The sequence below is a fragment of the Odocoileus virginianus genome, chromosome 11 (genome assembly GCF_023699985.2).
Source record: "Odocoileus virginianus isolate 20LAN1187 ecotype Illinois chromosome 11, Ovbor_1.2, whole genome shotgun sequence".
Lineage (NCBI taxonomy): Eukaryota > Metazoa > Chordata > Mammalia > Artiodactyla > Cervidae > Odocoileus > Odocoileus virginianus.
Window position 1 is genome coordinate 70,197,406 of NC_069684.1, and position 19,569 is coordinate 70,216,974.

At 38.5% G+C, this 19,569-nt stretch overlaps 1 protein-coding gene across 2 annotated transcripts; it reads left to right on the plus strand.

Annotated features, from left to right (window-relative positions):
* The first annotated feature begins 68 nt into the window (after positions 1 to 68).
* On the plus strand, positions 69 to 12,475 carry FAM72A (family with sequence similarity 72 member A). Of its 2 annotated transcripts, XM_020889162.2 has the most exons (4): positions 69 to 1,638; positions 3,875 to 3,952; positions 7,278 to 7,402; positions 11,286 to 12,475. In XM_020889162.2, the coding sequence occupies exons 1-4, from the start codon at positions 1,487 to 1,489 to the stop codon at positions 11,378 to 11,380; spliced, it is 450 nt and encodes a 149-aa protein (XP_020744821.1). In that variant the 5' UTR covers positions 69 to 1,486; the 3' UTR covers positions 11,381 to 12,475. The 2 variants fall into 2 exon arrangements, with proteins under 2 accessions (XP_020744821.1, XP_020744822.1); XM_020889163.2 differs by lacking the exon at positions 7,278 to 7,402.
* The last annotated feature ends 7,094 nt before the right edge of the window (positions 12,476 to 19,569 follow it).

Genomic DNA, 19,569 nt, shown 5'->3' on the forward strand with positions numbered 1-19,569 from the left:
CAGGACCCCGCCGGGAAGCAAGGGCCCACCCTCCTGCCAATCAGCGCCCGCTTTCTATCGACCGATGGGGCCCGCAGCCAATAGGAACAGCTGATCCCGAGAGGCCAGGAATGAGGAGGAGGAGCTGGCGAAACCCTGGAGGTGTGACTAGCACCGTCGAGGCGTGGTCACAGAGTTAAACTCCTCCCCGGGCGGCCGAGCCCCACAGTAAAATGGAAGGGCGGGATTAAAAGAGAACCAACAGCCAAACACACACTTCTGAGGGGAGGCGCGGCCGATTGGGCCAGGGGAAGAGAGGCGGAGCGTTGCGGAGAATTCTAGCCAATGCAGAGTAGAGTGCGGCGGGGCCTGTGGAACGTCTGCCAATGAGAAGCGCGGTGGGCGAGCCTTGTTCTCTCACGGGGGCGAGGGGCGGGCCCGCCCAATCCTAGCGAGCGGGCCAATGAAACCGGAGGCGGGGCCGAGCTCTGCCAACCAGCAAGCGGAGTTTTCTCTAGGCCCGTTACTGGGGCGGGGCGTCGGCGTTCCTGGCCACTGAGATCGCCTCAGAGGCCGGCTCCCGAGCCTTCCAATGCGGGACGTGGGCGAACGCGAGTTCTCCCAATCGGTGCACGGCGTCGGCCGATTCAAACTGACAGCGGGCTAGAAAGGCCGAGAGCGGAAGAGCGAGCAAAAAGCGACGCGTACGGTGGCAGAGACCCCCCCCAACGCCGACCGAGCCCGCAAAGCGATCTCTGCCCCGCCCCGGCGACAGCCCCCTGCGCTCTGGAGCGGCCGCTCGGGAAAGACTTGAGGGATCGGCGGGAGCCGCGAGGGAAAGCTGAGGGGAGGGAGACGCAGGAGGAGCGACGCGAGAGCCCGCATGCTGAGGCCCGGGGGCTGTGGCAGGAAAGACGTGAAGCCGGGGTCTCGCGCACTGGCAGAGACGAGGAGGGTCGCGGGAGGCTTAAGGAATACCCAGGCTCGCCTGTGGGAGAAACTGAGGGGGTTTCTGAATCCTGAGGAGAGGAGAAAGATTTCCACAGAGGAGACGTGAGTAGGGAACCTTAGCCCCGTATCCGGGGGAGAGAGGAATCTGAGCTCTCCGAGCTAGGGGGCTTGAGTAGGAACCTGCGGATAAAAGAGCCTGTCAGCAGAAGCTACGGGAATTGCAAAAGGAACTAAAGAACAGACGATCCTTCAGATTGGAGGACAGGAAAACTGTAGAGAAGTTTCCCGAGACACCTTGCAGTTTGCCTGCTCCTCACTTCAAACTCCTCTCCCTTCCCCCCGAAAGTTAAAGAGAAAGCCAAGATTGTTGCTTGTCTGTTCCTACTCAATAAATATTACTTTTACCCTCGAACGGAAAAACAGAAAAGAACTCATATCCTTCTCAAGTTTCGGGCTTAGAAAAGCTCGAGGCCTCACAATTCGATTTTTAGCCTGGGGGAATCAAACTAGGGAGGGTATTGCTCCAAAATCCCACACCTCATCCTTCCGAGACGCCATGTCTACCAGCAGCTGTACTTTCAAGGACCGGCGCGTGTCCATTCTGTGTTGCAAATTCTGTAAACAAGTGCTCAGCTCTAGGGGAATGAAGGCTGTTTTGCTGGCTGACACTGAAATAGACCTTTTCTCTACAGACATCCCTCCTACCAAGTAAGTCATGCTAGTGGCGGGCAACGGTAGCCTTTAACTAAATGGGAAAAGTGTATGGCTTGAACCTCTCGCAGTCAACAAGGAGGTTATCATTTTGGTGTTCCAGCCACTCCCAACAGTCTGATGATCCCCTTGGAGTTTAACTAAGGGGGCAGACTGTCTGGACAAAGTCTGTGGTTTAACCAGAGTGGTCAGTCCTGATGTAATTCTTCTAGTTCAATTATAGTCATGTGATCCCTTAAGTTGAATCCCTGGCCCTACCCAACCATCCTCTCACTGGATCAAGTCCATGACTGAGAGGCTAGGTAATTTAAGCAAGATTCTCAGTACTGCTGGAGAAAAGATATCATTTAAGTTTTTTTGTTTTTATTCATAAACTTTTACTCCAAAAAACATCTCCTAGTTTTCTACCTTTTTTTTTTTTTTTTTGGCAGTGGGCATGCTGAATCAGATCAGTTGTCCACCTAATTCAATACTCTTTCCTTGTGATCTCCCTCATTCTGAATGAGCAAGACATACAGATCTTTATGGGATGAAATAGAGACAGTCCTAAAATAATCTGTGTCTCCCATAAGCCCTGCTTTAGATATTATGCATTTGTTTGCATACTTAAATCCTTTTAAATTCTGTTTTCAGCCACTACCCACTTTTGGGTGTAGCATCTTTAAGAATTTGCTTCCTATTTAGAAAAATAGCCACTTTATTTGATTTAAATATACTTTTTTCTAACTCAAAAAGGTACTTTCTATAGTCAACATGTATGTGCCTTTACATGGTTTTCAAGATTTTACTCTTTATTGAAACTTTGTCACAAAAGCAAAAGAGAAATTATCCAAAATATACATGGACAGCTCTTCTTTGGACACAGAGCCAGACGAAGCACACCAATAAACAGAATACTTTAAAATGAATTTCATGATGATGATAGAAACTTTTTAAAAAATTAAATATACTCAAAGCTGTGAACTTTCCTCCCTTGAAATCTTATCTGCATTGGTTTGAGTGTAGTCATGCATAATGGCAAAGCCAAAGGCCCTCATTTAGTATAAAGATAAATGGATTATTATAACTACCTCTGTCTGTGTGTGTATGTATTGCAAAAAGAAAAAGCACTAGACAATAAATCTGGACCCTACTATTGCAAATTTCAGTGATTTTTTGCTTTTTCTTTTCAGTAACACATACAGAAACAATAGTTTTAAATATTAACCCATTTGTCTTTGCACTAGCTATGGTAAGTATAGAATAGTTATAAGGAGGGCTCACATATGTGAATTGTTAATATGACCAAGTCTTTCCTGTTTACTACTCTTCCATGTAGGGCTTACAATGGTATTGGATTAATGTACTAAGATGTGTGTGAACTAATGAATGCATAAGATTTTTTGAATGGAAGGTTTGTCATATTTATAGTGAGCTCACAAATGTTTATTTACCCTTGCAAATACTATAGTTCTCTTACAATTTCTCTTAGTGTCCCTTTCAGCTCTTTGAGTCTATAAAATTCATGCTAAATCACAATCCAAAGTACATATTGTGGCAAGGGTATGGAAAAATTGGAACCCTAGTGCACTGTTGGTAGGAACGTGAAATGATGCCACTACAGGCAAAATAACATGGCAGTTCCTCAAAAACTTGAAAATAGATTTACCATATGATCCAACAATTCCATTTCTGAGTATATATCCAAAAGAATTTAGTGCAAGATCTAGAAGAAACATCTGCACACTCAAGTTCTTATTGTTCGCAATAATCAAGAGGTTGAAGCAGTCCAAATGTACAACAATGAATGAATAAACAAAATGTGATATATGCATAAATGAAATATTATCCATCCTTTAAAAGGAAGGATATCCTGCCTCTTACATGCTACAACATGGATAGACCTTGAAGATGTTATGCTAAGAAAAATAAGTCAGTCACAAAAAGACAGATACTGTATTATTCCACTTATCTGTGGTATCTAAAGTAGTCAGATTCGTAGAAACAAAGTAGAATGGTGGTGGCCAGCTTCTGGGGGAAGAGGGAAATGAGGAACTGTTACTTAATTGGCATAGACTTTCAGTTTTGCAAGATGAAAAAGCTTGTAGTTTTGTTGCACAAAGAAAATGTGAATACATTTAACACTTATGAACTGTCCACTTAAAAATGGTTAAAATAGCAAATTTTACTTTATGTGTTTTTCACAACATTCTTTTAAAAGTACATTTGACTATCTCTAACCTTTTCCATCTAGTGCAGTAGACTTCATTGGAAGATGCTATTTCACTGAAATCTGCAAATGTAAACTGAAGGACATCGCATGTTTAAAATGGTAACGTGTGGCAATATTCCAAATAGCCCTGGGTTTGGGAGATGAATGTTGACACTGAAGCACAGAAAAAGGTTCAGTGGGCTGCATCAAGCAGTGGTTATCACCCATGCAGTGAACAGTTGAAAAACCATTTGTTACTTAGAACTGTCTTTTGAAAGAGTTTTAATTCACTTTACATTTGTATATGACTTTACAATTTTTCTAAGTGTATTAACAAATACCTGCTTTAACTTTCAGAACATGGCAGTGTAGTTTTGGGGGTGGGGGAAACACTTAGATTTATAGTAATAAAAGTCAGGTTTTAGCCTTGGCCCTATCCTTATTCCCTTGAGTAAATGTCTTAAACCTCTGAACCTCTGTTTCCTTATTTAATTTTTATCTCAAGAAGATACATATAGGTATCTTCTTAAGATAAAAATTAAAAATATTTTTTATATTTACCTATAGAGTTGTTGTGAAGATCAAGTGAATTGTGCATGTTAGAAGGCTTGGTAAACTATAAATTACAACTCAGATGAAAGCTATTACTATAATTTTTTGAGAGGCAAACAGACTTGAGTATTATTAATCCTATGGGATTAAATCCTAGGGAAAAAACAGTTGAGATTTTCTCATTTAAATAGGATTTGGATTATAAATTTTGATCATCTGAATTAGCAGACTCTTTTTATGTGGTCATGACTAATTTCTTTCATTCATTCACTTAAACTGTCTATTGAGGTCCTACCATGTGCTCATCATTGTTCTAGGGGCTGAAATTCAGCAATAAAGAAGACAAAATCAAAGGCCTTTGAACATTATATTCTGGTAGGAAGGCAATCAATCAATCAATAAGATATTTAAATAAATAAGATCTTGAATAGGGTGGGAAGTACCCAAAGGAAATAATAATAATAAATGATAGAGAATAATATAGGTTGAGAGAGTGGGTAAGAGCTATTTTAGATAACATGGTCAGGGAAGGTAACACTGGAATTGAATCCTAAAAACTGAGCTAAGATAGAGCCAAAGGAAGAATGTTCTAGGCAGAGGGAACAGCCAAGGCAAGAAGAACATATCAACTAATAGAAAAGACAATGGCCAGTGTGGCTGAGATATTGTGAACATCAGATGAGAGAGTTTGGTAGATTAGAGATGTACTCAGGATCCAGATAGCCTAGAGCAACCCCATCCAATAGAAGTGTGCAAGCCATATATGTAATTTTAAAACTTTGAGTAACTTCTTTTTATTCTTTATTAAAAGTATTTTTATAAAGAAGAAAAGTATTCTTTATAAAAACAAATGAAATTTATTTTAAAAAAATTTTATTGTTTTTAATTTATGTTTGGCTGCACTGGGCCTTCATTGTTGCACACAGGCTTTCTTTAGCTGCAGTGAGAGGGGCTACTCTCTGGTTGTGGTGTGCAGGCTTCTCGTTGTGGTGGCTTCTCTTGCTGTGGAGCACAGGCTCTGAGGCACACTGACTTTAGTAGTTTGAGCACTCAGGCTCAGCAGTTGGGGCTGATGAGCTCTAGAACACAGGCTAGGAGTTGCGGCTTGTGAGCTCTCGAGCGTGGCCTAGTAGTTGCAGCGCACAGCTTAGTTGCCCCATAGCATGTGGAATCTTCTAGACCAGGGATCAAACCCATGTCCCCTGCATTAGCAGGTGGATTCTTAACCACTGGACTACCAAGGAAGTCCTGAAATTAATTTTATTGGATATTTTACTTAACCTAATATATCCCAAGTATTATCATTTCAATATGTAACTAACATGAAAAATTATTAATGAAATGTTCTTACATTCGTATTTTTTATTCTTAGTCTATGAAATCAAGTTTATTTTTTATACTTCCAGCACATATCAATTCAGGCTAGCCAACTCAAGTGCTCAGTAGCCACATTTTGGATAGCATAGATCTACACTTTGGTTTGGAGAAGGGATAGGCTACCCACTCCAGTATTCTTGGGCTTCCCTTGTGGCTCAGCTGGTAAAGAATTCACCTGCAATACAGGAGACCTAGGTTTGATCCCTGGGTTGGGAAGATCCCCTGGGGTAGGGAAAGGTTACCCACTCCAGTATTCTGGCCTGGAGAATTCCAAGGACTGTATAGTCCATGGGGTCCCAAGGAGTCGGCATGACTGAGCAATTTTCACTTTCACTTTCAAACTTTGGTAGGAAAGGTCTTTGGGTTTTCATTTTTGGCCAGTGGAAAGCCATTGAAGGAGTTTTAATAAGGGAGCAAAATGATCTGAGGTGTACCTACAAGAATGTTAGCTCCATGAACACAAGAACTTTATTTCTAGCACCTAAAACAGTACCTGAGATATAGTAGATGCTCTGTAAATATTTGCAGTATGAGTGGATGAATGAATGAATATGGGTGGTAATTAAAGCTGTAGAATTTATTCTTGTAATATAGCCTTACAAATAACTGTCAGTCTAATGCAAGAACAACTTTTGCTTTCATTCGTTTGCCCTTTGAGAAGATTATGATTAGAAGACATGTTTTAGGTGGACTGGTACCTTTTATAGTATTTTTTGTAGGGCATCACAAAAATGACTGACTCACGTTTCATAGGGTGGGAACAAGCTATAATAGGAATTTTTACAACTCAAGGTATAAGCAGTTCATGTTGTCATTTAAAAAACAAAACACTGCTACCTAAAATGTTCCCTGTATATTCAGTTTATTTAAAGTGATCAGGTATGGAAGAAAAACCTATGGAAGAGTGAGGTATTTCTAATAAGAAGGATAACCCTGGAGACAGTAAAAGCTTCTGCAACTTTCTCTAGAAGCTGTGGATTTGCTTCATTTCTGAATTCCTTCAAAAACACTGAGACTAAAATTAGATCAGCCAGCTTGTGTTCAGTTTTCATGGGCTCATGCTGCCTTCCTACTCCTCCATCTGTTGAAACAGTTTTTAGGTGCTGGCATGGAGCTAGAACATATAAGAACTCAACTTACCATAGTCCTGGGGAGAGCAAAAACCTTTTATCCACACATTGGGGTTTAATTAATGTATTTTGTCTGTACAACCTATCAATTTTGGACTAATCATAAGCTTATGGCAACTACAAACTAGCTTCTGAAGGGACAACGCATAAAATAATACTGGCAAAGAAATTGAGAATATGTTACTATTATTTCATTTAAAGACTCTTTTCCCACTTGACAGTAGAACTCTATTATCAGAGTAACTCCCATCCCAAAGATCCCAGCAAAGGAGGTTGTTAGGAGGAAATGAGATCTTTATATGGTCTGTCTATTTACATTAGCACATTAAAAGGTTTGCATGGTCAGATATTACCTTGTATCTAATAATATTTACTTTCCTTTTTAGTGGGAACATTGTAGGTTATCATGTGATTGTTCCATGTTGTTCCTGCCTTCTTTCCTGCAACAACGGACACTTTTGGATGTTTCACAGCCAGGCAGTTTATGGTATTAACAGACTAGACTCTACTGGTAAGAAACAACTTAATTCCTGTAACATTTGTCTGTCAGTATTTGAGTGAACTTCTCCATAGATCATTTCAGGATCCCATCTGAGACTTTCTCACCTGGGTTGTATCCACTAGAATAGAACTTTGAAACTTTTATCCCAAACATTTACTTATGGAAACAAATAGGAGCCAAAACTAATTGCATTTCTGTTTTCAACATCATATTTAAGAGCCTCAAACTTGGCTGGATTTCTTGGTCTTTTAAAATTAATATTTTAATTGCTCTAAATTGCTGCTTTGATATATAATATGGCTCCAGAAAATTTTCAAATAATTTAGATTTGCAGCCAATTGTATTTACATGTGTGTGTGTGTGTGTGTGTGTGTGTGTGTGTGTGTGTGTGTGTGTGTTTAACAAAAGGGGAGGCTAGGGTCATTGGGAGCTGGGAGGAAGGATAACTAGGAAGGATAACTAGGTAAACCATTTTTGGTAATGTTGCTTCAGGATAAAAATAGATATTTTGACATCTATATTAATAAATTATGATGAAATTTTAGTCAAGGAAAATATTTAATACCAATATGTTGAACTGATTATTTAGTAGAAAAATATACAACAAATTCTTAAACCATATCTACATAATACATTTTATATTGTCTGCAGCCTTTCAGTTTTGCCATAGGACACGTGTTCTCAGTGTCTAATATCTGCTTAACACAACACACCAAGGTGACTTTTAGTGAGACTTTTTTTAGTGGGAACTAAAGTTTATAGAACTTTACAGAACAGGTTTAAATAATTTGACAGTCTACGTTGGCACTAACATTCTCAGGTTTTTTTTTTTTTTTTTTTTTTTTTTTTTTTTTTTTTTTTTCATTCTCAGGTTTTTAAATGTATGTTTTAGTTTTCTTCAGAACTTAAAATATATTCTTTTTTTTTTTCTTAAAGTATGATTTGCCTTCACAGACTACGAGATCTTGAGTTGTTAGCTAGGTTGTCAGGGTCTTTAAACCTTTCAATTATGCTTGGGTTTTTATAGACTTTTTAAAAAAAAATCACCTGACATTCATTTGTGACTCTCAACCCATCATTTGGAGGCCTTAATTTAAGGCTCTAGAATGTTAAGAAGGCCATTTTTGAGCGAAGACTTCTCTGAACTCCCTTAAGTGAGATATAGTCTCCTAATTTAGGCCTCCAGTTTTATATTTGTGTTGCTCATGGAACACATTAAAGGAAGTATCTGCTTTGATACTGTTTTTCCTGCTTCATAGAATTCAAAACACAGGGTGGAGGTTTTTCAGTTTTGATTTACTTTTTAATATTGGTCAATTTTTCAAAGAGAAAAGCCCAGCATTCTTCCATTTGCATTGAATCTAATCCATGAGAAACAGATGTATCACAGGATTTCCTTCCTCCTTCTTAACAGAGAAAGGAAGGTGCTGCTTCTGTCAGATCCAGTCTCTCAGTTTATTTTTTCTCCTTTGAACCAATTGTGCCGAGCCATGCATGTCTCTGAGTTTTGACTCCAAGAATATCAAACTTCTCCTCTGTAACCCTAATATTATGATTTGAAGGAAGATTTTTCTAGATGCTTCATATAAAACAGAATTGCTCATGGCACTGCAACTGTCCTTGAATCACCTGAATCAGCAACATCAAAGGAATCTGTACACAAGGTTTATAAAATTCTAGAATGTTTAGACTGAAAGGGCCCCAGGAAGTATATGTTCTAGGTTAGCCTTCACATGTAGACCTGATTTCCTGAGACTCTCTTGAGGGGGCTTGGGAAACCTCAGTTCAGATTCCCTGGAATTGACTGCTGCTGCTGCTGCTAAGTCACTTCAGTCGTGTCCGACTCTGTGCGACCCCATAGACGGCAGCCCACCAGTCTCCCCCGTCCCTGGGATTCTCCAGGCAGGAACACTGGAGTGGGTTGCCATTTCCTTCTCCAACGCATGAAAGTGAAAGTGAAGTCACTCAGTCGTGTCCAACTCTCAGTGACCCCATGGACTGCAGCCCCCAGGCTCCTCCGTCCATGGGATTCTCCAGGCAAGAGGACTGGAGTGGGGTACCATTGCCTTCTCCACTGGAATTGGCAAATGCCCTCAAACATAGGTTGTGTTCAGCTCTTCATTTAGCTTTATGCATTCTAATTGTCCCTTAGATTTCAGCCTAGAGATTCCTTACTATCCTGTCATCTGTTCAAAAGCAAAACATCATTCATTCTTGGGGGAAAAGAAGTGCTTTTATTGTAAATGATTCAAACATACAAAAAATTATATAAAATAATATGATAGACATCATTATGCATCAAATAGATGCTAATTTCTTGCCTGGTTAAGTTCTAGTATCTCAACCAAGAGATAGTTAATTGTTTTCACTGTTTAACAGTGTGGCAGTGTATATCCTTGTGCATGTCTCCTTGGGCACCTGTTCAAAATGGATGAGAAAAGGATGAGTGATGGGCTAAATTTAAGATTGTATTTTTTTAAATTCATATAATGGAATGTCCAACAGAAATAAAAAGAAATGAGCTAAATAAGCTAAATCTACACATATGGACATAGGCAGATCTCAAAAACATAATATTGAATGAGAAAAGCAAATTAGAAGAGATACATATAATACTATACTGTAAAAATTTAGATACACAAAATAATAATGTATATTGCCTGTGGTTATATACATTTGTAGTAAAAGTAGTAAACACATCCATGGTATACTGTTAGTGGTGGAAACTGGATTCAAACCAAATCTCCAAGCCCTGGCTCATTCCATTCCACCATGTGTCCACCATCTCAAGTCAGTGTCAAAGTGTTACTCACTAAGTCATGTCTGACTCTTTGTCACTTCATGAACTGTAGCCCACTAGGCTACTCTGTCCATGGGATTTCCCAGGCAAGAATACTGGAGTGGGTTGCCATTCCCTTCTCCAGGGTATCTTCCCAGCCCAGGAATCAAACCTGGGTCTCCTGCTTTGCAGGCGTATTCTTTACCACCTCAGCCACCAGGGAAGCCCACTGTGTAGTGTGGATATCCAGAATTGCTGAGTCCTCCCTGAGTCCATACTGACAACTGGACAGTTGAGATTTGCTTTCTTATTGGCTCTCGAAGATGTCAGTTAATAATAGTATTTTTTTTCAACTTAGCGCTTTCAAGTTGTAATACAGTGTGTGTGTGTGTATGTGTGTGTGTGTTAGTCACTTGATCGTGTCTGACTCTTTGCGACCCCTTGAACTGTAGCTCACCAGGCTCCTCTGTCCTTGGAATTCTCCAGGTAAGAGTACTGGAATGGGTAGCCATTCCCTTCTCCAGGGGGTCTTCCCGACCTAGGGTTTGAACCCAAGTCTCAAGTTTACAGGTGGATTCTTTACCATCTGAGCCACCAGGAAAGCCCAGTTCATGTTATAACTGGCTCCAAAACCCTGCTTTTTTTAACCAGAAGAAAGGCACCAGCTGCTCCATGCTTGTTGAGGAGATGGGGAAGTTTATTCAAGTCTTTCCATGCATCCTCCAAAGAGACATTTAATCTAAAAAGATCTTGTGAGATTTCCATTCTTAAAAATCATTGAAATAGATTTGAAAATTACCAGTGATTATGACATAATGTAGCTGGAGGCAAGGTTTGAGTAAATCAACTCCTGAGATTCTTTTTGAGTTCCAAGATTCTAGAATTCAAGTCCTTAATTAAAAGATTTTAAAGAATGGTTATGTTCTAGATGTTAGATAGTTTTAATATCTAGGTATCAATCATGTTATTTGCAGTTCATTTTTTATTAGCTTTTCTCTTAACTGCTAACACTATAATTTCATATAAGAATGTTAACATAAAAAGTTTTATGTATCTTGTTCTGAGTTGTGACAGTAGTCAACACAAAATGATTTTATGACCATTTGTTTTCAGGTGTGAATTTCCTACTTTGGGGCAATTTGCCAGAGGTAGAAGAGAATACAGATGAAGACGTGTTAGATATCTCAGCAGAGGAGTGTATTAGATGACTACAGTTATGATATATTCAATATGTAATATTATAACTTTTTCCTTTGTAAAAAATATATTAATGGACCAATTTAAAAATTGTTAGTAAGGATTTGTCAATGATTTCTTTTTTCGGAAGACAAAAATGGAGTATTGATTTATTTATTTGTTGTCTCAAAATTAATTACCTGAGTTTATTGAACCAATGTAGTTCTTTTCTTCTACATCTCCTACTTCTACCCTTTGTCTCTTTACCCCTCTTCCCAGTATAGATGTATTCTTAAATCCAGGTAGAAAAATCTTTTACCTGTCGCTCTGCTATCTTCCAATCTGGGCGAGTTTTTCATACAGTTAGATGTCAGATGCCATTAATTTTACGTTCTTGAATAAGGGGCATTAAATACCCACCCCTTTATCACCTTGCTTATATCCATGCATAGTCCATGCATATAACCATGCATATAAGCATGTATATATATTTGAAGCACAATTGGGAAGTAAAGCTTAGCAGGGAATTTTTAAAAATAAAAATTTGGTTTCCATGGGTACTGGTTATCACATGTTATATTGGCGATAAATATGTTAATATGGAGTAAGATTGTGAATCAGCAAATAAAATAAATTAAAACTAAAATATATGGAGAAATCCTCTTGATTCCTCAGCATGATGCTCGATAAATGAATTTGTCAGAAAATTTTCACTATGTACTATTTACTAATATTATTTATTTACATTCTTATAAAGTCATATGGATTTTGTATTGTGAAAGCCATTTAACCTCCATCTTTAAGTATTCCATTCTCTAGAGCTTTCTCTGTAAATAGAAAATTTTAGATTAATTGTCTCAGTCCCAACACTTAAATAGAAAAAAAATTAAAGAAGTGGTTTGTTGAAGCCATTGTACATTATAAAGGTTTTTTAAATTTTGCTTTGTTTAACTGTATTCGGAGCCACACAGGAATAGGAAAATGGGATAGTGTTGGTTTCTTGTATTATGAACTGCTAAAATCAATCTGTCACCTTAACTTATATTTCAACCAAAGGCATTTTGTCAGTAGTGATACCAAAATAGACCAAGTTATGATTTTGTAAATAAAGGTTTGTTCTAAAAATGTCCAGCCTTGTTTTAATTTTTTAAATTTTACCCACATTTCTTACATAAAAATATAGACAAAAATATTTCTTATTGTAGCCTAAAAACATAAAGTATATGAGGTAACATTTATTGCATGCTTACCATGTAAGTGCTTTACACATTTAATTCACTTACCATTATTATTTCTTTTCTACTGATAAGACAGGTGAGACATAGAGAAGTTAAGAAGCTTGTTTAAAGTCACATAACCAGTCAGAGGTGTGGCCAGATTCAAACTCGGACAGCAGACTGACTCCAGAGCTCCTGTTCTTAATCTTTAAGCTGTTCCCTCTGAGCACCTTCAGACGTGAATCAGATATGATTTTATTTAGCTGGGACACATGCTGGGTAACAACTACCTTGTTCTGTGGCCTAGTGAGGGCCTAGTGACTGATCAAGGCTGAAAAAACTCAACTGGGTCTTAGGGTAAAACTGACCTGTGGGCATTGCATAATCATTTGCTATCTAAAGAGAAAAGATGCTTCAAGAAATGCTGTTACTAGCACTGGAAAACTTTTCCAAAATTCTTTCACCCTGACCATCAGCATTGACAGGTCACCAAAAGAACCAAAGAGATGAGTGTGGAACAATTTGGTTTTTGGGGGTTTTTTTCGTTTAATCAAACCTCTCTTAAAGAATTTCTGGAACAAGGTGGCATAATGGATAAGATAAAAAAGTAAACTGATACTATGTTATATACTACTTTAGTTAATTTGTTTAATTAGAGAAGAAAAGTTTAATGCTAGAATTAAAAATGTGGCAAGTTTAGAATTCAACAGAGTTCATCTGGCTTCCCTTCTGCTCATGCCTTCAAAGGCTATGGTTGACTGAGAGGCTCTTTGAAAAGCAAAGCAAGACAGTTTCACTGATTGAAGCAAAACCCAAATGCACTTTCACGCCAGCTGGAGAGTATTTCAAATTACTCAGCTACCTTTTGGCTAACTGGGTTATGGGAGGGCCAGTTCTAAGCCAAAAGTGAATTAAAAATGTTTTATCTAGAGAAATAAATTCATGACACTTTTAAAAAATAAGAGTAAATTACATGCTCTCTGCTAAGACTGAAAAGCAGAATCTCATATATGGATTTCACATACACTTCACAGACCTAACATAATTCCCAGGCCTAGAAAATTTGTTTACACTTTGGTCCTCTCCTATTAATAATATTTGAATCAATTCAACAAACCTGTATTATACTCATATGGTGTGCCAAGAATTGCACAATGACAGGCTCACCAATACCCCTGTGGAGTATTCAGTTTGAGAAAGGGTAGAACCTTATGAATCTACTTAATGAATGGGATGCTTAAAGTTCAATGACTCCATAAACAAAAGAATAATCATTCCGAGTAGTAGGAGAGAATAGAAGTTAAGAAACCTAAGGAGAAAAAAACCACCTGATTCAGGCTTTGAAGCCCGTTAGGGGCTTGCCAGCTAGGATGAGAGTTCTGGGGAGAGAGTAGTGTAAATCAATGGCCTGGGGTTTAAAAGTATCTGGTTTATTTGGTAAACTGTAAGTGGTTCCCTATGCCTTCCAAGAATTGTCAGTTCAGCTCAGTTCAGTCGTTCAGTCGTGTCTGACTATTTGCGGCCCCATAGACTGCAGCCAGGCTTCCCTGTCCATCACCAACTCCCGGAGTTTACTCAAACTCATGTCCATTGAGTCAGTGATGCCATCCAACCATCTCATCCTCTATCATCCCCTTCTCCTTCTACCTTCCATCTTGCTCAGCATCAGGGTTTTTTCTAGTATGTCAGTTCTTCACATCTGGTGGCCAAAGTATTGGAGCTTCAGCATCAGTCCTTCCAATGAATATTCAGGACTGATTTCCCTTAGGATTGACTGGTTTGATCTCCTTGCAGTCCAAGGGACTCTTGAGAGGCTTCTCCAACACCGCAGTTCAGAAGCATCAGTTCTTCGGTGCTCAGTTTTCTTTATGGTCTAACTCTCACATCCATACATGACTACTGGAAAAACCACCTTCTTGGGTCAGGAAGATCCCCTGGAGAGGGGCATGGCAACCCACTCTAGTATTCTTGCCTGGAGAATCCCATGGACAGAGGAGTCTGACAGGCTACAGTCCATAGGTTAACACAGAGTCAGTTCCTACTATCCTTTTTTTGATGCACTTAACGACCATGGAAATTATATTTGTTGCCTTTATTCTAGAACATATATAAATCTTTAAATGCCCTGAATTTCCTCTCTTTCTTGAAACATCTGGTCTGCAGTGGGGCACTGCCTTTCTTCCCTCTTCCATCTTGTCATTCTTGAAAGCTTGACTACCCTATGTTCTCCTATCTTGTCATTCTTGAAGTTCAAGGAAGGGGCAGTGAGTCATCAGCTCACCCACTATGACTTTTGTTTTTTGCTCCTTTATCTTTTTTCTCAAGTCAGTTTCTCAAACTCAAAACCAGGTTCTGGTGATGCATCTTGGGTGGGGCCTAATCTTAAAGCCATAATGTTTTGAGTAATCCCTAACTCTAGAAACCAGGTCTTTAAATACTGCTAATCTAAGAAGTTTACCTTACAAAGAACTGCTCATTTGACCTCTGAGTCATATGTGGCTGATAAAGAATAGCCTATGTTACTTTTCTTTGGTGAAGGGGAAGTGATCATAATACATAAATCATGACATACAAAACAACTATTATTTACAACAAAAATGGGGAGTGGGAAAACACAGGAGAGCATATGGATCAAACAGTCTTGCTTCAGTGAGGAATTGCTCGATGAAGGCTTTCTCTATTCTAACATTCATGCTTATAAAAGGAAACAGTTTCTTTTTCTGCCCTTTTTTTTTTTTTTTTTACTTTAAAAGCAGCCTAAACCATAGTTTCTTTCTTGCCTGGTATTGAGTGTATGCCAAATCTACCCTAAACTGCACAGATGGAAAAAATTAGTCTATGTCTGTGGTACCTCTAGGGTTGAATATTTTTAGTACTTAAATCTTAGCTAAAGATTCTTTCTTCCAAGATTCTCTCATAGAATCATTTGATTATCATCCAATGGACAAACTTACTGAGATAAAAATTAATAATATCTGTGTTGTATATCCCTTTATATTTTATTGTGAGAATTCATACACAGTTTAATTTAATCCTCAGGATAATTGGGAGTTACATTTTAGAAATCAGGAAAGAAAACCTTGGTCTTAACACCCAGAGAGTTAGAAGAATTTAAACTAGAATCTTGATCTGCTCGTCTTAGTTTCGGATTCTTTCCTACCTCCCTAACCTGCCTTAAACCCGAAGTCTGTTTTTCCGTCACTAGCTATGAAAATTAGGACAAATTCTCTTTCACTTTAGCCTCAAAACCTAGCCACTTTTATTAGTTAGTTCATCCAACAAATATTTATTGAATACCTACTGTGGGCAAAATAGAAACTGATAATCCAGAATGAAATCAGGCAAAATCTCTGCTCTTATGTAGAGCTAACATTTTGTTGAGGAAGAAGAGGAAAGTGAATCAACATTTATTAAGGATTTACCGTACACCAGGCACCGTTCTAAGGGTTTTACACGTAGCAACCCTAAGAAGTAGAGGATCTTCACCATACAGTTCAGGAAACTGAGGTGTGATGACATTAAAGAACTTGCCCAATGTCACACAGATAGTAAAGGACATCACTCTAAGATTTAGAAAAAGCCAGAATTAGTTAGCTGAATGACTATGTTTCCCTTTTATTTTTTAAAGTGGTTGTCTTCCATCTGAATAAAGTCAAGTTTTCCATCAGGAATCTTCCTATACACATCTTTTCCTTGGTAGGTTTTTTATTTAAGTTAGATGGCGACAATAGTGTCTCCCTTTTCAGTAAGGGAGACTTGGTAAGCCTATAAATGATAAGAATGCTAATCTTACACACTAGAGAGAAAGAAAAAAAAAACCTAGGCAAAACTGTTAATTTCCAGCATTTTTAATCTAGAAACAAAGTCTTCTTCATTAATCCAGATTTTTATCTTACAAGCAACAAAATATCACTAAAGAGTAAATACTTGGTCTCTACACTTTTTTATGTCTCAAATACTTCATAATAGAAAAGTGAATTAAAGGACCACCTTTTGCAAATTCTTCTGGTCTCACTGTTCCTTACATGCTTGCCTTTAAAATCTTTTTATATGGAATTTCAGAAGCAGTCTTGCCTCAGATGAGCACTACTGGATCTTCATAACAAGATTAAGTATTTGTTATGAGAGGACAAAAACAGGTATAAAATCCATAGTCAAATTTTGCCTTTTGAGACTTGTAGAAGAGAGGATTGATAAATATCTAAAGATTAATTGGATCTGCCGAATATGGGTACCTTTGAAGTTTGCCCACCAGAATGCATATCTACACCTCCATTCACACAACCTACTCCCTTTGGAAAGGAGCCCATGGTAAAAGTAGGCATATGGGAATGATTCACTTGGGGAAAACTGTACCCAGAATATCAAAACAGTTTGCTTTCTATCTCTTATCCTTGCCATAATTTTTCTACCCAAAGGAACCACCTGCTATTATGGCTGTGACACCTGAAATGCTTTCTGGAGATTGCTCATGTGGGGGTGGATTTCCAGGCTGTTCGGTGGTATTTTAAAAAATGTTTTTTGGAGAAAAATATTCTCAGAGACTGGAACATTGCCTTATCAAAATTGCTCTGTAGTCTTGTTCATAAATACGTTAAAACATTGAACTACAGATGGGATTCAGTAGAAGACATACTGAGCTAATTTCCTTTGCATGATGTTACCCAGAGAAATCAAGCTGTCAGTATCCTGAAGAACAAGCCCTCAAAGAGAGATGGTGGCCAAGGTCATGTGAAGCAGGAAAGATGGAAGAGCTTGCCCTTCCAAAACTTCTTTCCTTCCTCTCAAATTCATCTTTTTGATGAAAATTTATTATATAAGAAACCTAATGTGTTTGACTCAAGATAATTGCACAGTGATAGTCAAATTGGCAAGTACCAGAAAGAAAAAAATCTTGAAATATAAATCTTTCTTGGGACTTCTTTGGCAGTCCAGTGGTTAAGACTTCTTCCAGTACACGGGATGTGGGTTCAATCCCTGGGTAGTACCTGAGATCTCATATGTCTTGTGGCCAAAAAACCAAAACATAAACAGAAACAATATTGTAACAAATTAAATAAAGACTTTAAAATGGTCCACAAAAAAATCTTAAAAAGAGAATAAGTCTTTCTTCATACTCGAGCATATATTCACGAAAGGGAACGACAGAAACAGGGTTTTAGATATACAGAATGTCATAATCTAGGCTAACTAGGGACAATCATTTCTAAATGATGTCTCTCCTTTATCAAATTTTAGTTCAATTATTTAACAAATATTTACGACCATCCCTTAAGTGCAGGTATTATATTAGGTGCTATAATAGAAAACAAAACATTTTTTAAAATTCTTCCTTTTGTGCCTTTCAGCACAAAAAGGCTAAAAAGGCTAAAAAGCTAAAAATTACATTTTGCAGACTCTTCTGTCTCTAGAAATTCAAATATAACTTACTTTTTGCTAGTCATATGCATTTGCACAAGTCTTGAATTCAGAACTAACTTAAGTGGGGAAAAGGCAATGACAGCACATTAATTATTCATTTTGCTAATGTAAAATGACTGTGATTTAGCCATGCAGCCAGCCGATCTTGTAGCAACTTGCCGGTGCCCAGATCATGGCTAAGGTGGTGTGTTTCTGGAATCAGATAGTGGTTGATGGCTTCCTGACTCTTAGATTATGGCAGAAGTAGCATTTCCCCTGGCAGGCCAGTTCTGCAGTATTATTCTGGGAGGCATTCCTAGAGGCCTACCTAGCCTAGAGCATACCCCTACAGCCCTTCAAAGGTTTTATAAGTCTTAACTTCACTGACAATTCAGTTATTTTTGCTGTGTAATGTATGACCCCCAAACATAAGTTGGTCGGGCACTTCTACTATTTCACTTGAGCTCACATGTGTGGTTGTATATAGCTGTCAGCTCTGCAGGGCTGGAAGGCCCTAGATGGTCTCCTTTCCATGTCTGGGATTTTGGTAGGGATGCTGAGAAGTCTGAGCCCTCTCGCTTCACGTGCATTTCCATCTTTCAGTAATTTAGCTTAAGCTGCTTTATGTGAAAGCATGGTAAAGCATTTTACCAAGATTGTAAAAATGGAAGCTGCAAAAAACTCTTATGGTTAGGTCTGGGAGTCATACAACATCACTGCTGCCTCATTTGGCCAAAGTTAATCAGAGGGCTAGCCCAGATTTAAGGGAAAGGAAATATAGACTCCATTTCCTCTTGGGAGTTGTGACAAAGTCGAATTGCAAAAAGGTATATAGGATGGGAAGGATTTCTGTAGCATGAATCTACCACAATTACGTTAAATCCCTTTCTGCTTCAGTTAACTAGACTGGCTTCTGTTATTTGCAACTGAACTCTGATTGATACAGGAAACTGATACAGCAGAGAGACCAAATAGGAGGCTGCTGTAGTAACTCATGGAATAGAGGAAGATCTGGAGCATATTTAAAAGAGCTCACAGGATTAGAAGTGAGCATGAGAGAAAGTGAGGAAGATTGAAGGACAGAATCAAGAATTTGTGATCTCAGTTACTGAGATGAGAAAGAATGAATCCAGAGAGAAAATTAAGAGTTTGGTTTTTAATATGAAGAGGTGTGGGCTGCAGATACAAATTTGAGAACTATTTGCCTATAAAAACTTTTAAAAGCATGAGGCTTGATGCACTTGAGGGAGTAAGTGTAGAGATCGAGCCTTGAAACAGCAATGTTCAGACAAAGGGAAGGTGAGAAGAATCCATTTTTAGTGCATATCAGAGTCCCTGGAGACACTTGTTAACAATGTAGACTCCAGGGCCTACTCCCATTGATTCTGATTCAGAACACGTAAGGAAGTCTGGCAATCTATGTTGCTGACAAGTTTTTTAGGTCATTCTGAAGTGGGTAATTTGTGAGTTCCCTTTGAAAAACACCGCAATAGACTACCATCGATCCAAGAAACCATTTTATAGGTCCTTAAAATTAAAAAATACTTCTTTCTCCCTCCCCACTTTCTCTTAAGGATCCTACAGGAAAGACTTGTGAGATGCTG

Excerpts from the sequence above, each read along its gene's own strand:
- FAM72A (XM_020889162.2), top strand. The coding sequence starts at position 1,487 with ATGTCTACCAGCAGCTGTACTTTCAAGGACCGGCGCGTGTCCATTCTG. Across the intron at positions 1,639-3,874 it reads ACAGACATCCCTCCTACCAA|TGCAGTAGACTTCATTGGAA; the intron begins GTAAGTCATGCT and ends TTTTCCATCTAG. Across the intron at positions 3,953-7,277 it reads GACATCGCATGTTTAAAATG|TGGGAACATTGTAGGTTATC; the intron begins GTAACGTGTGGC and ends TTTCCTTTTTAG.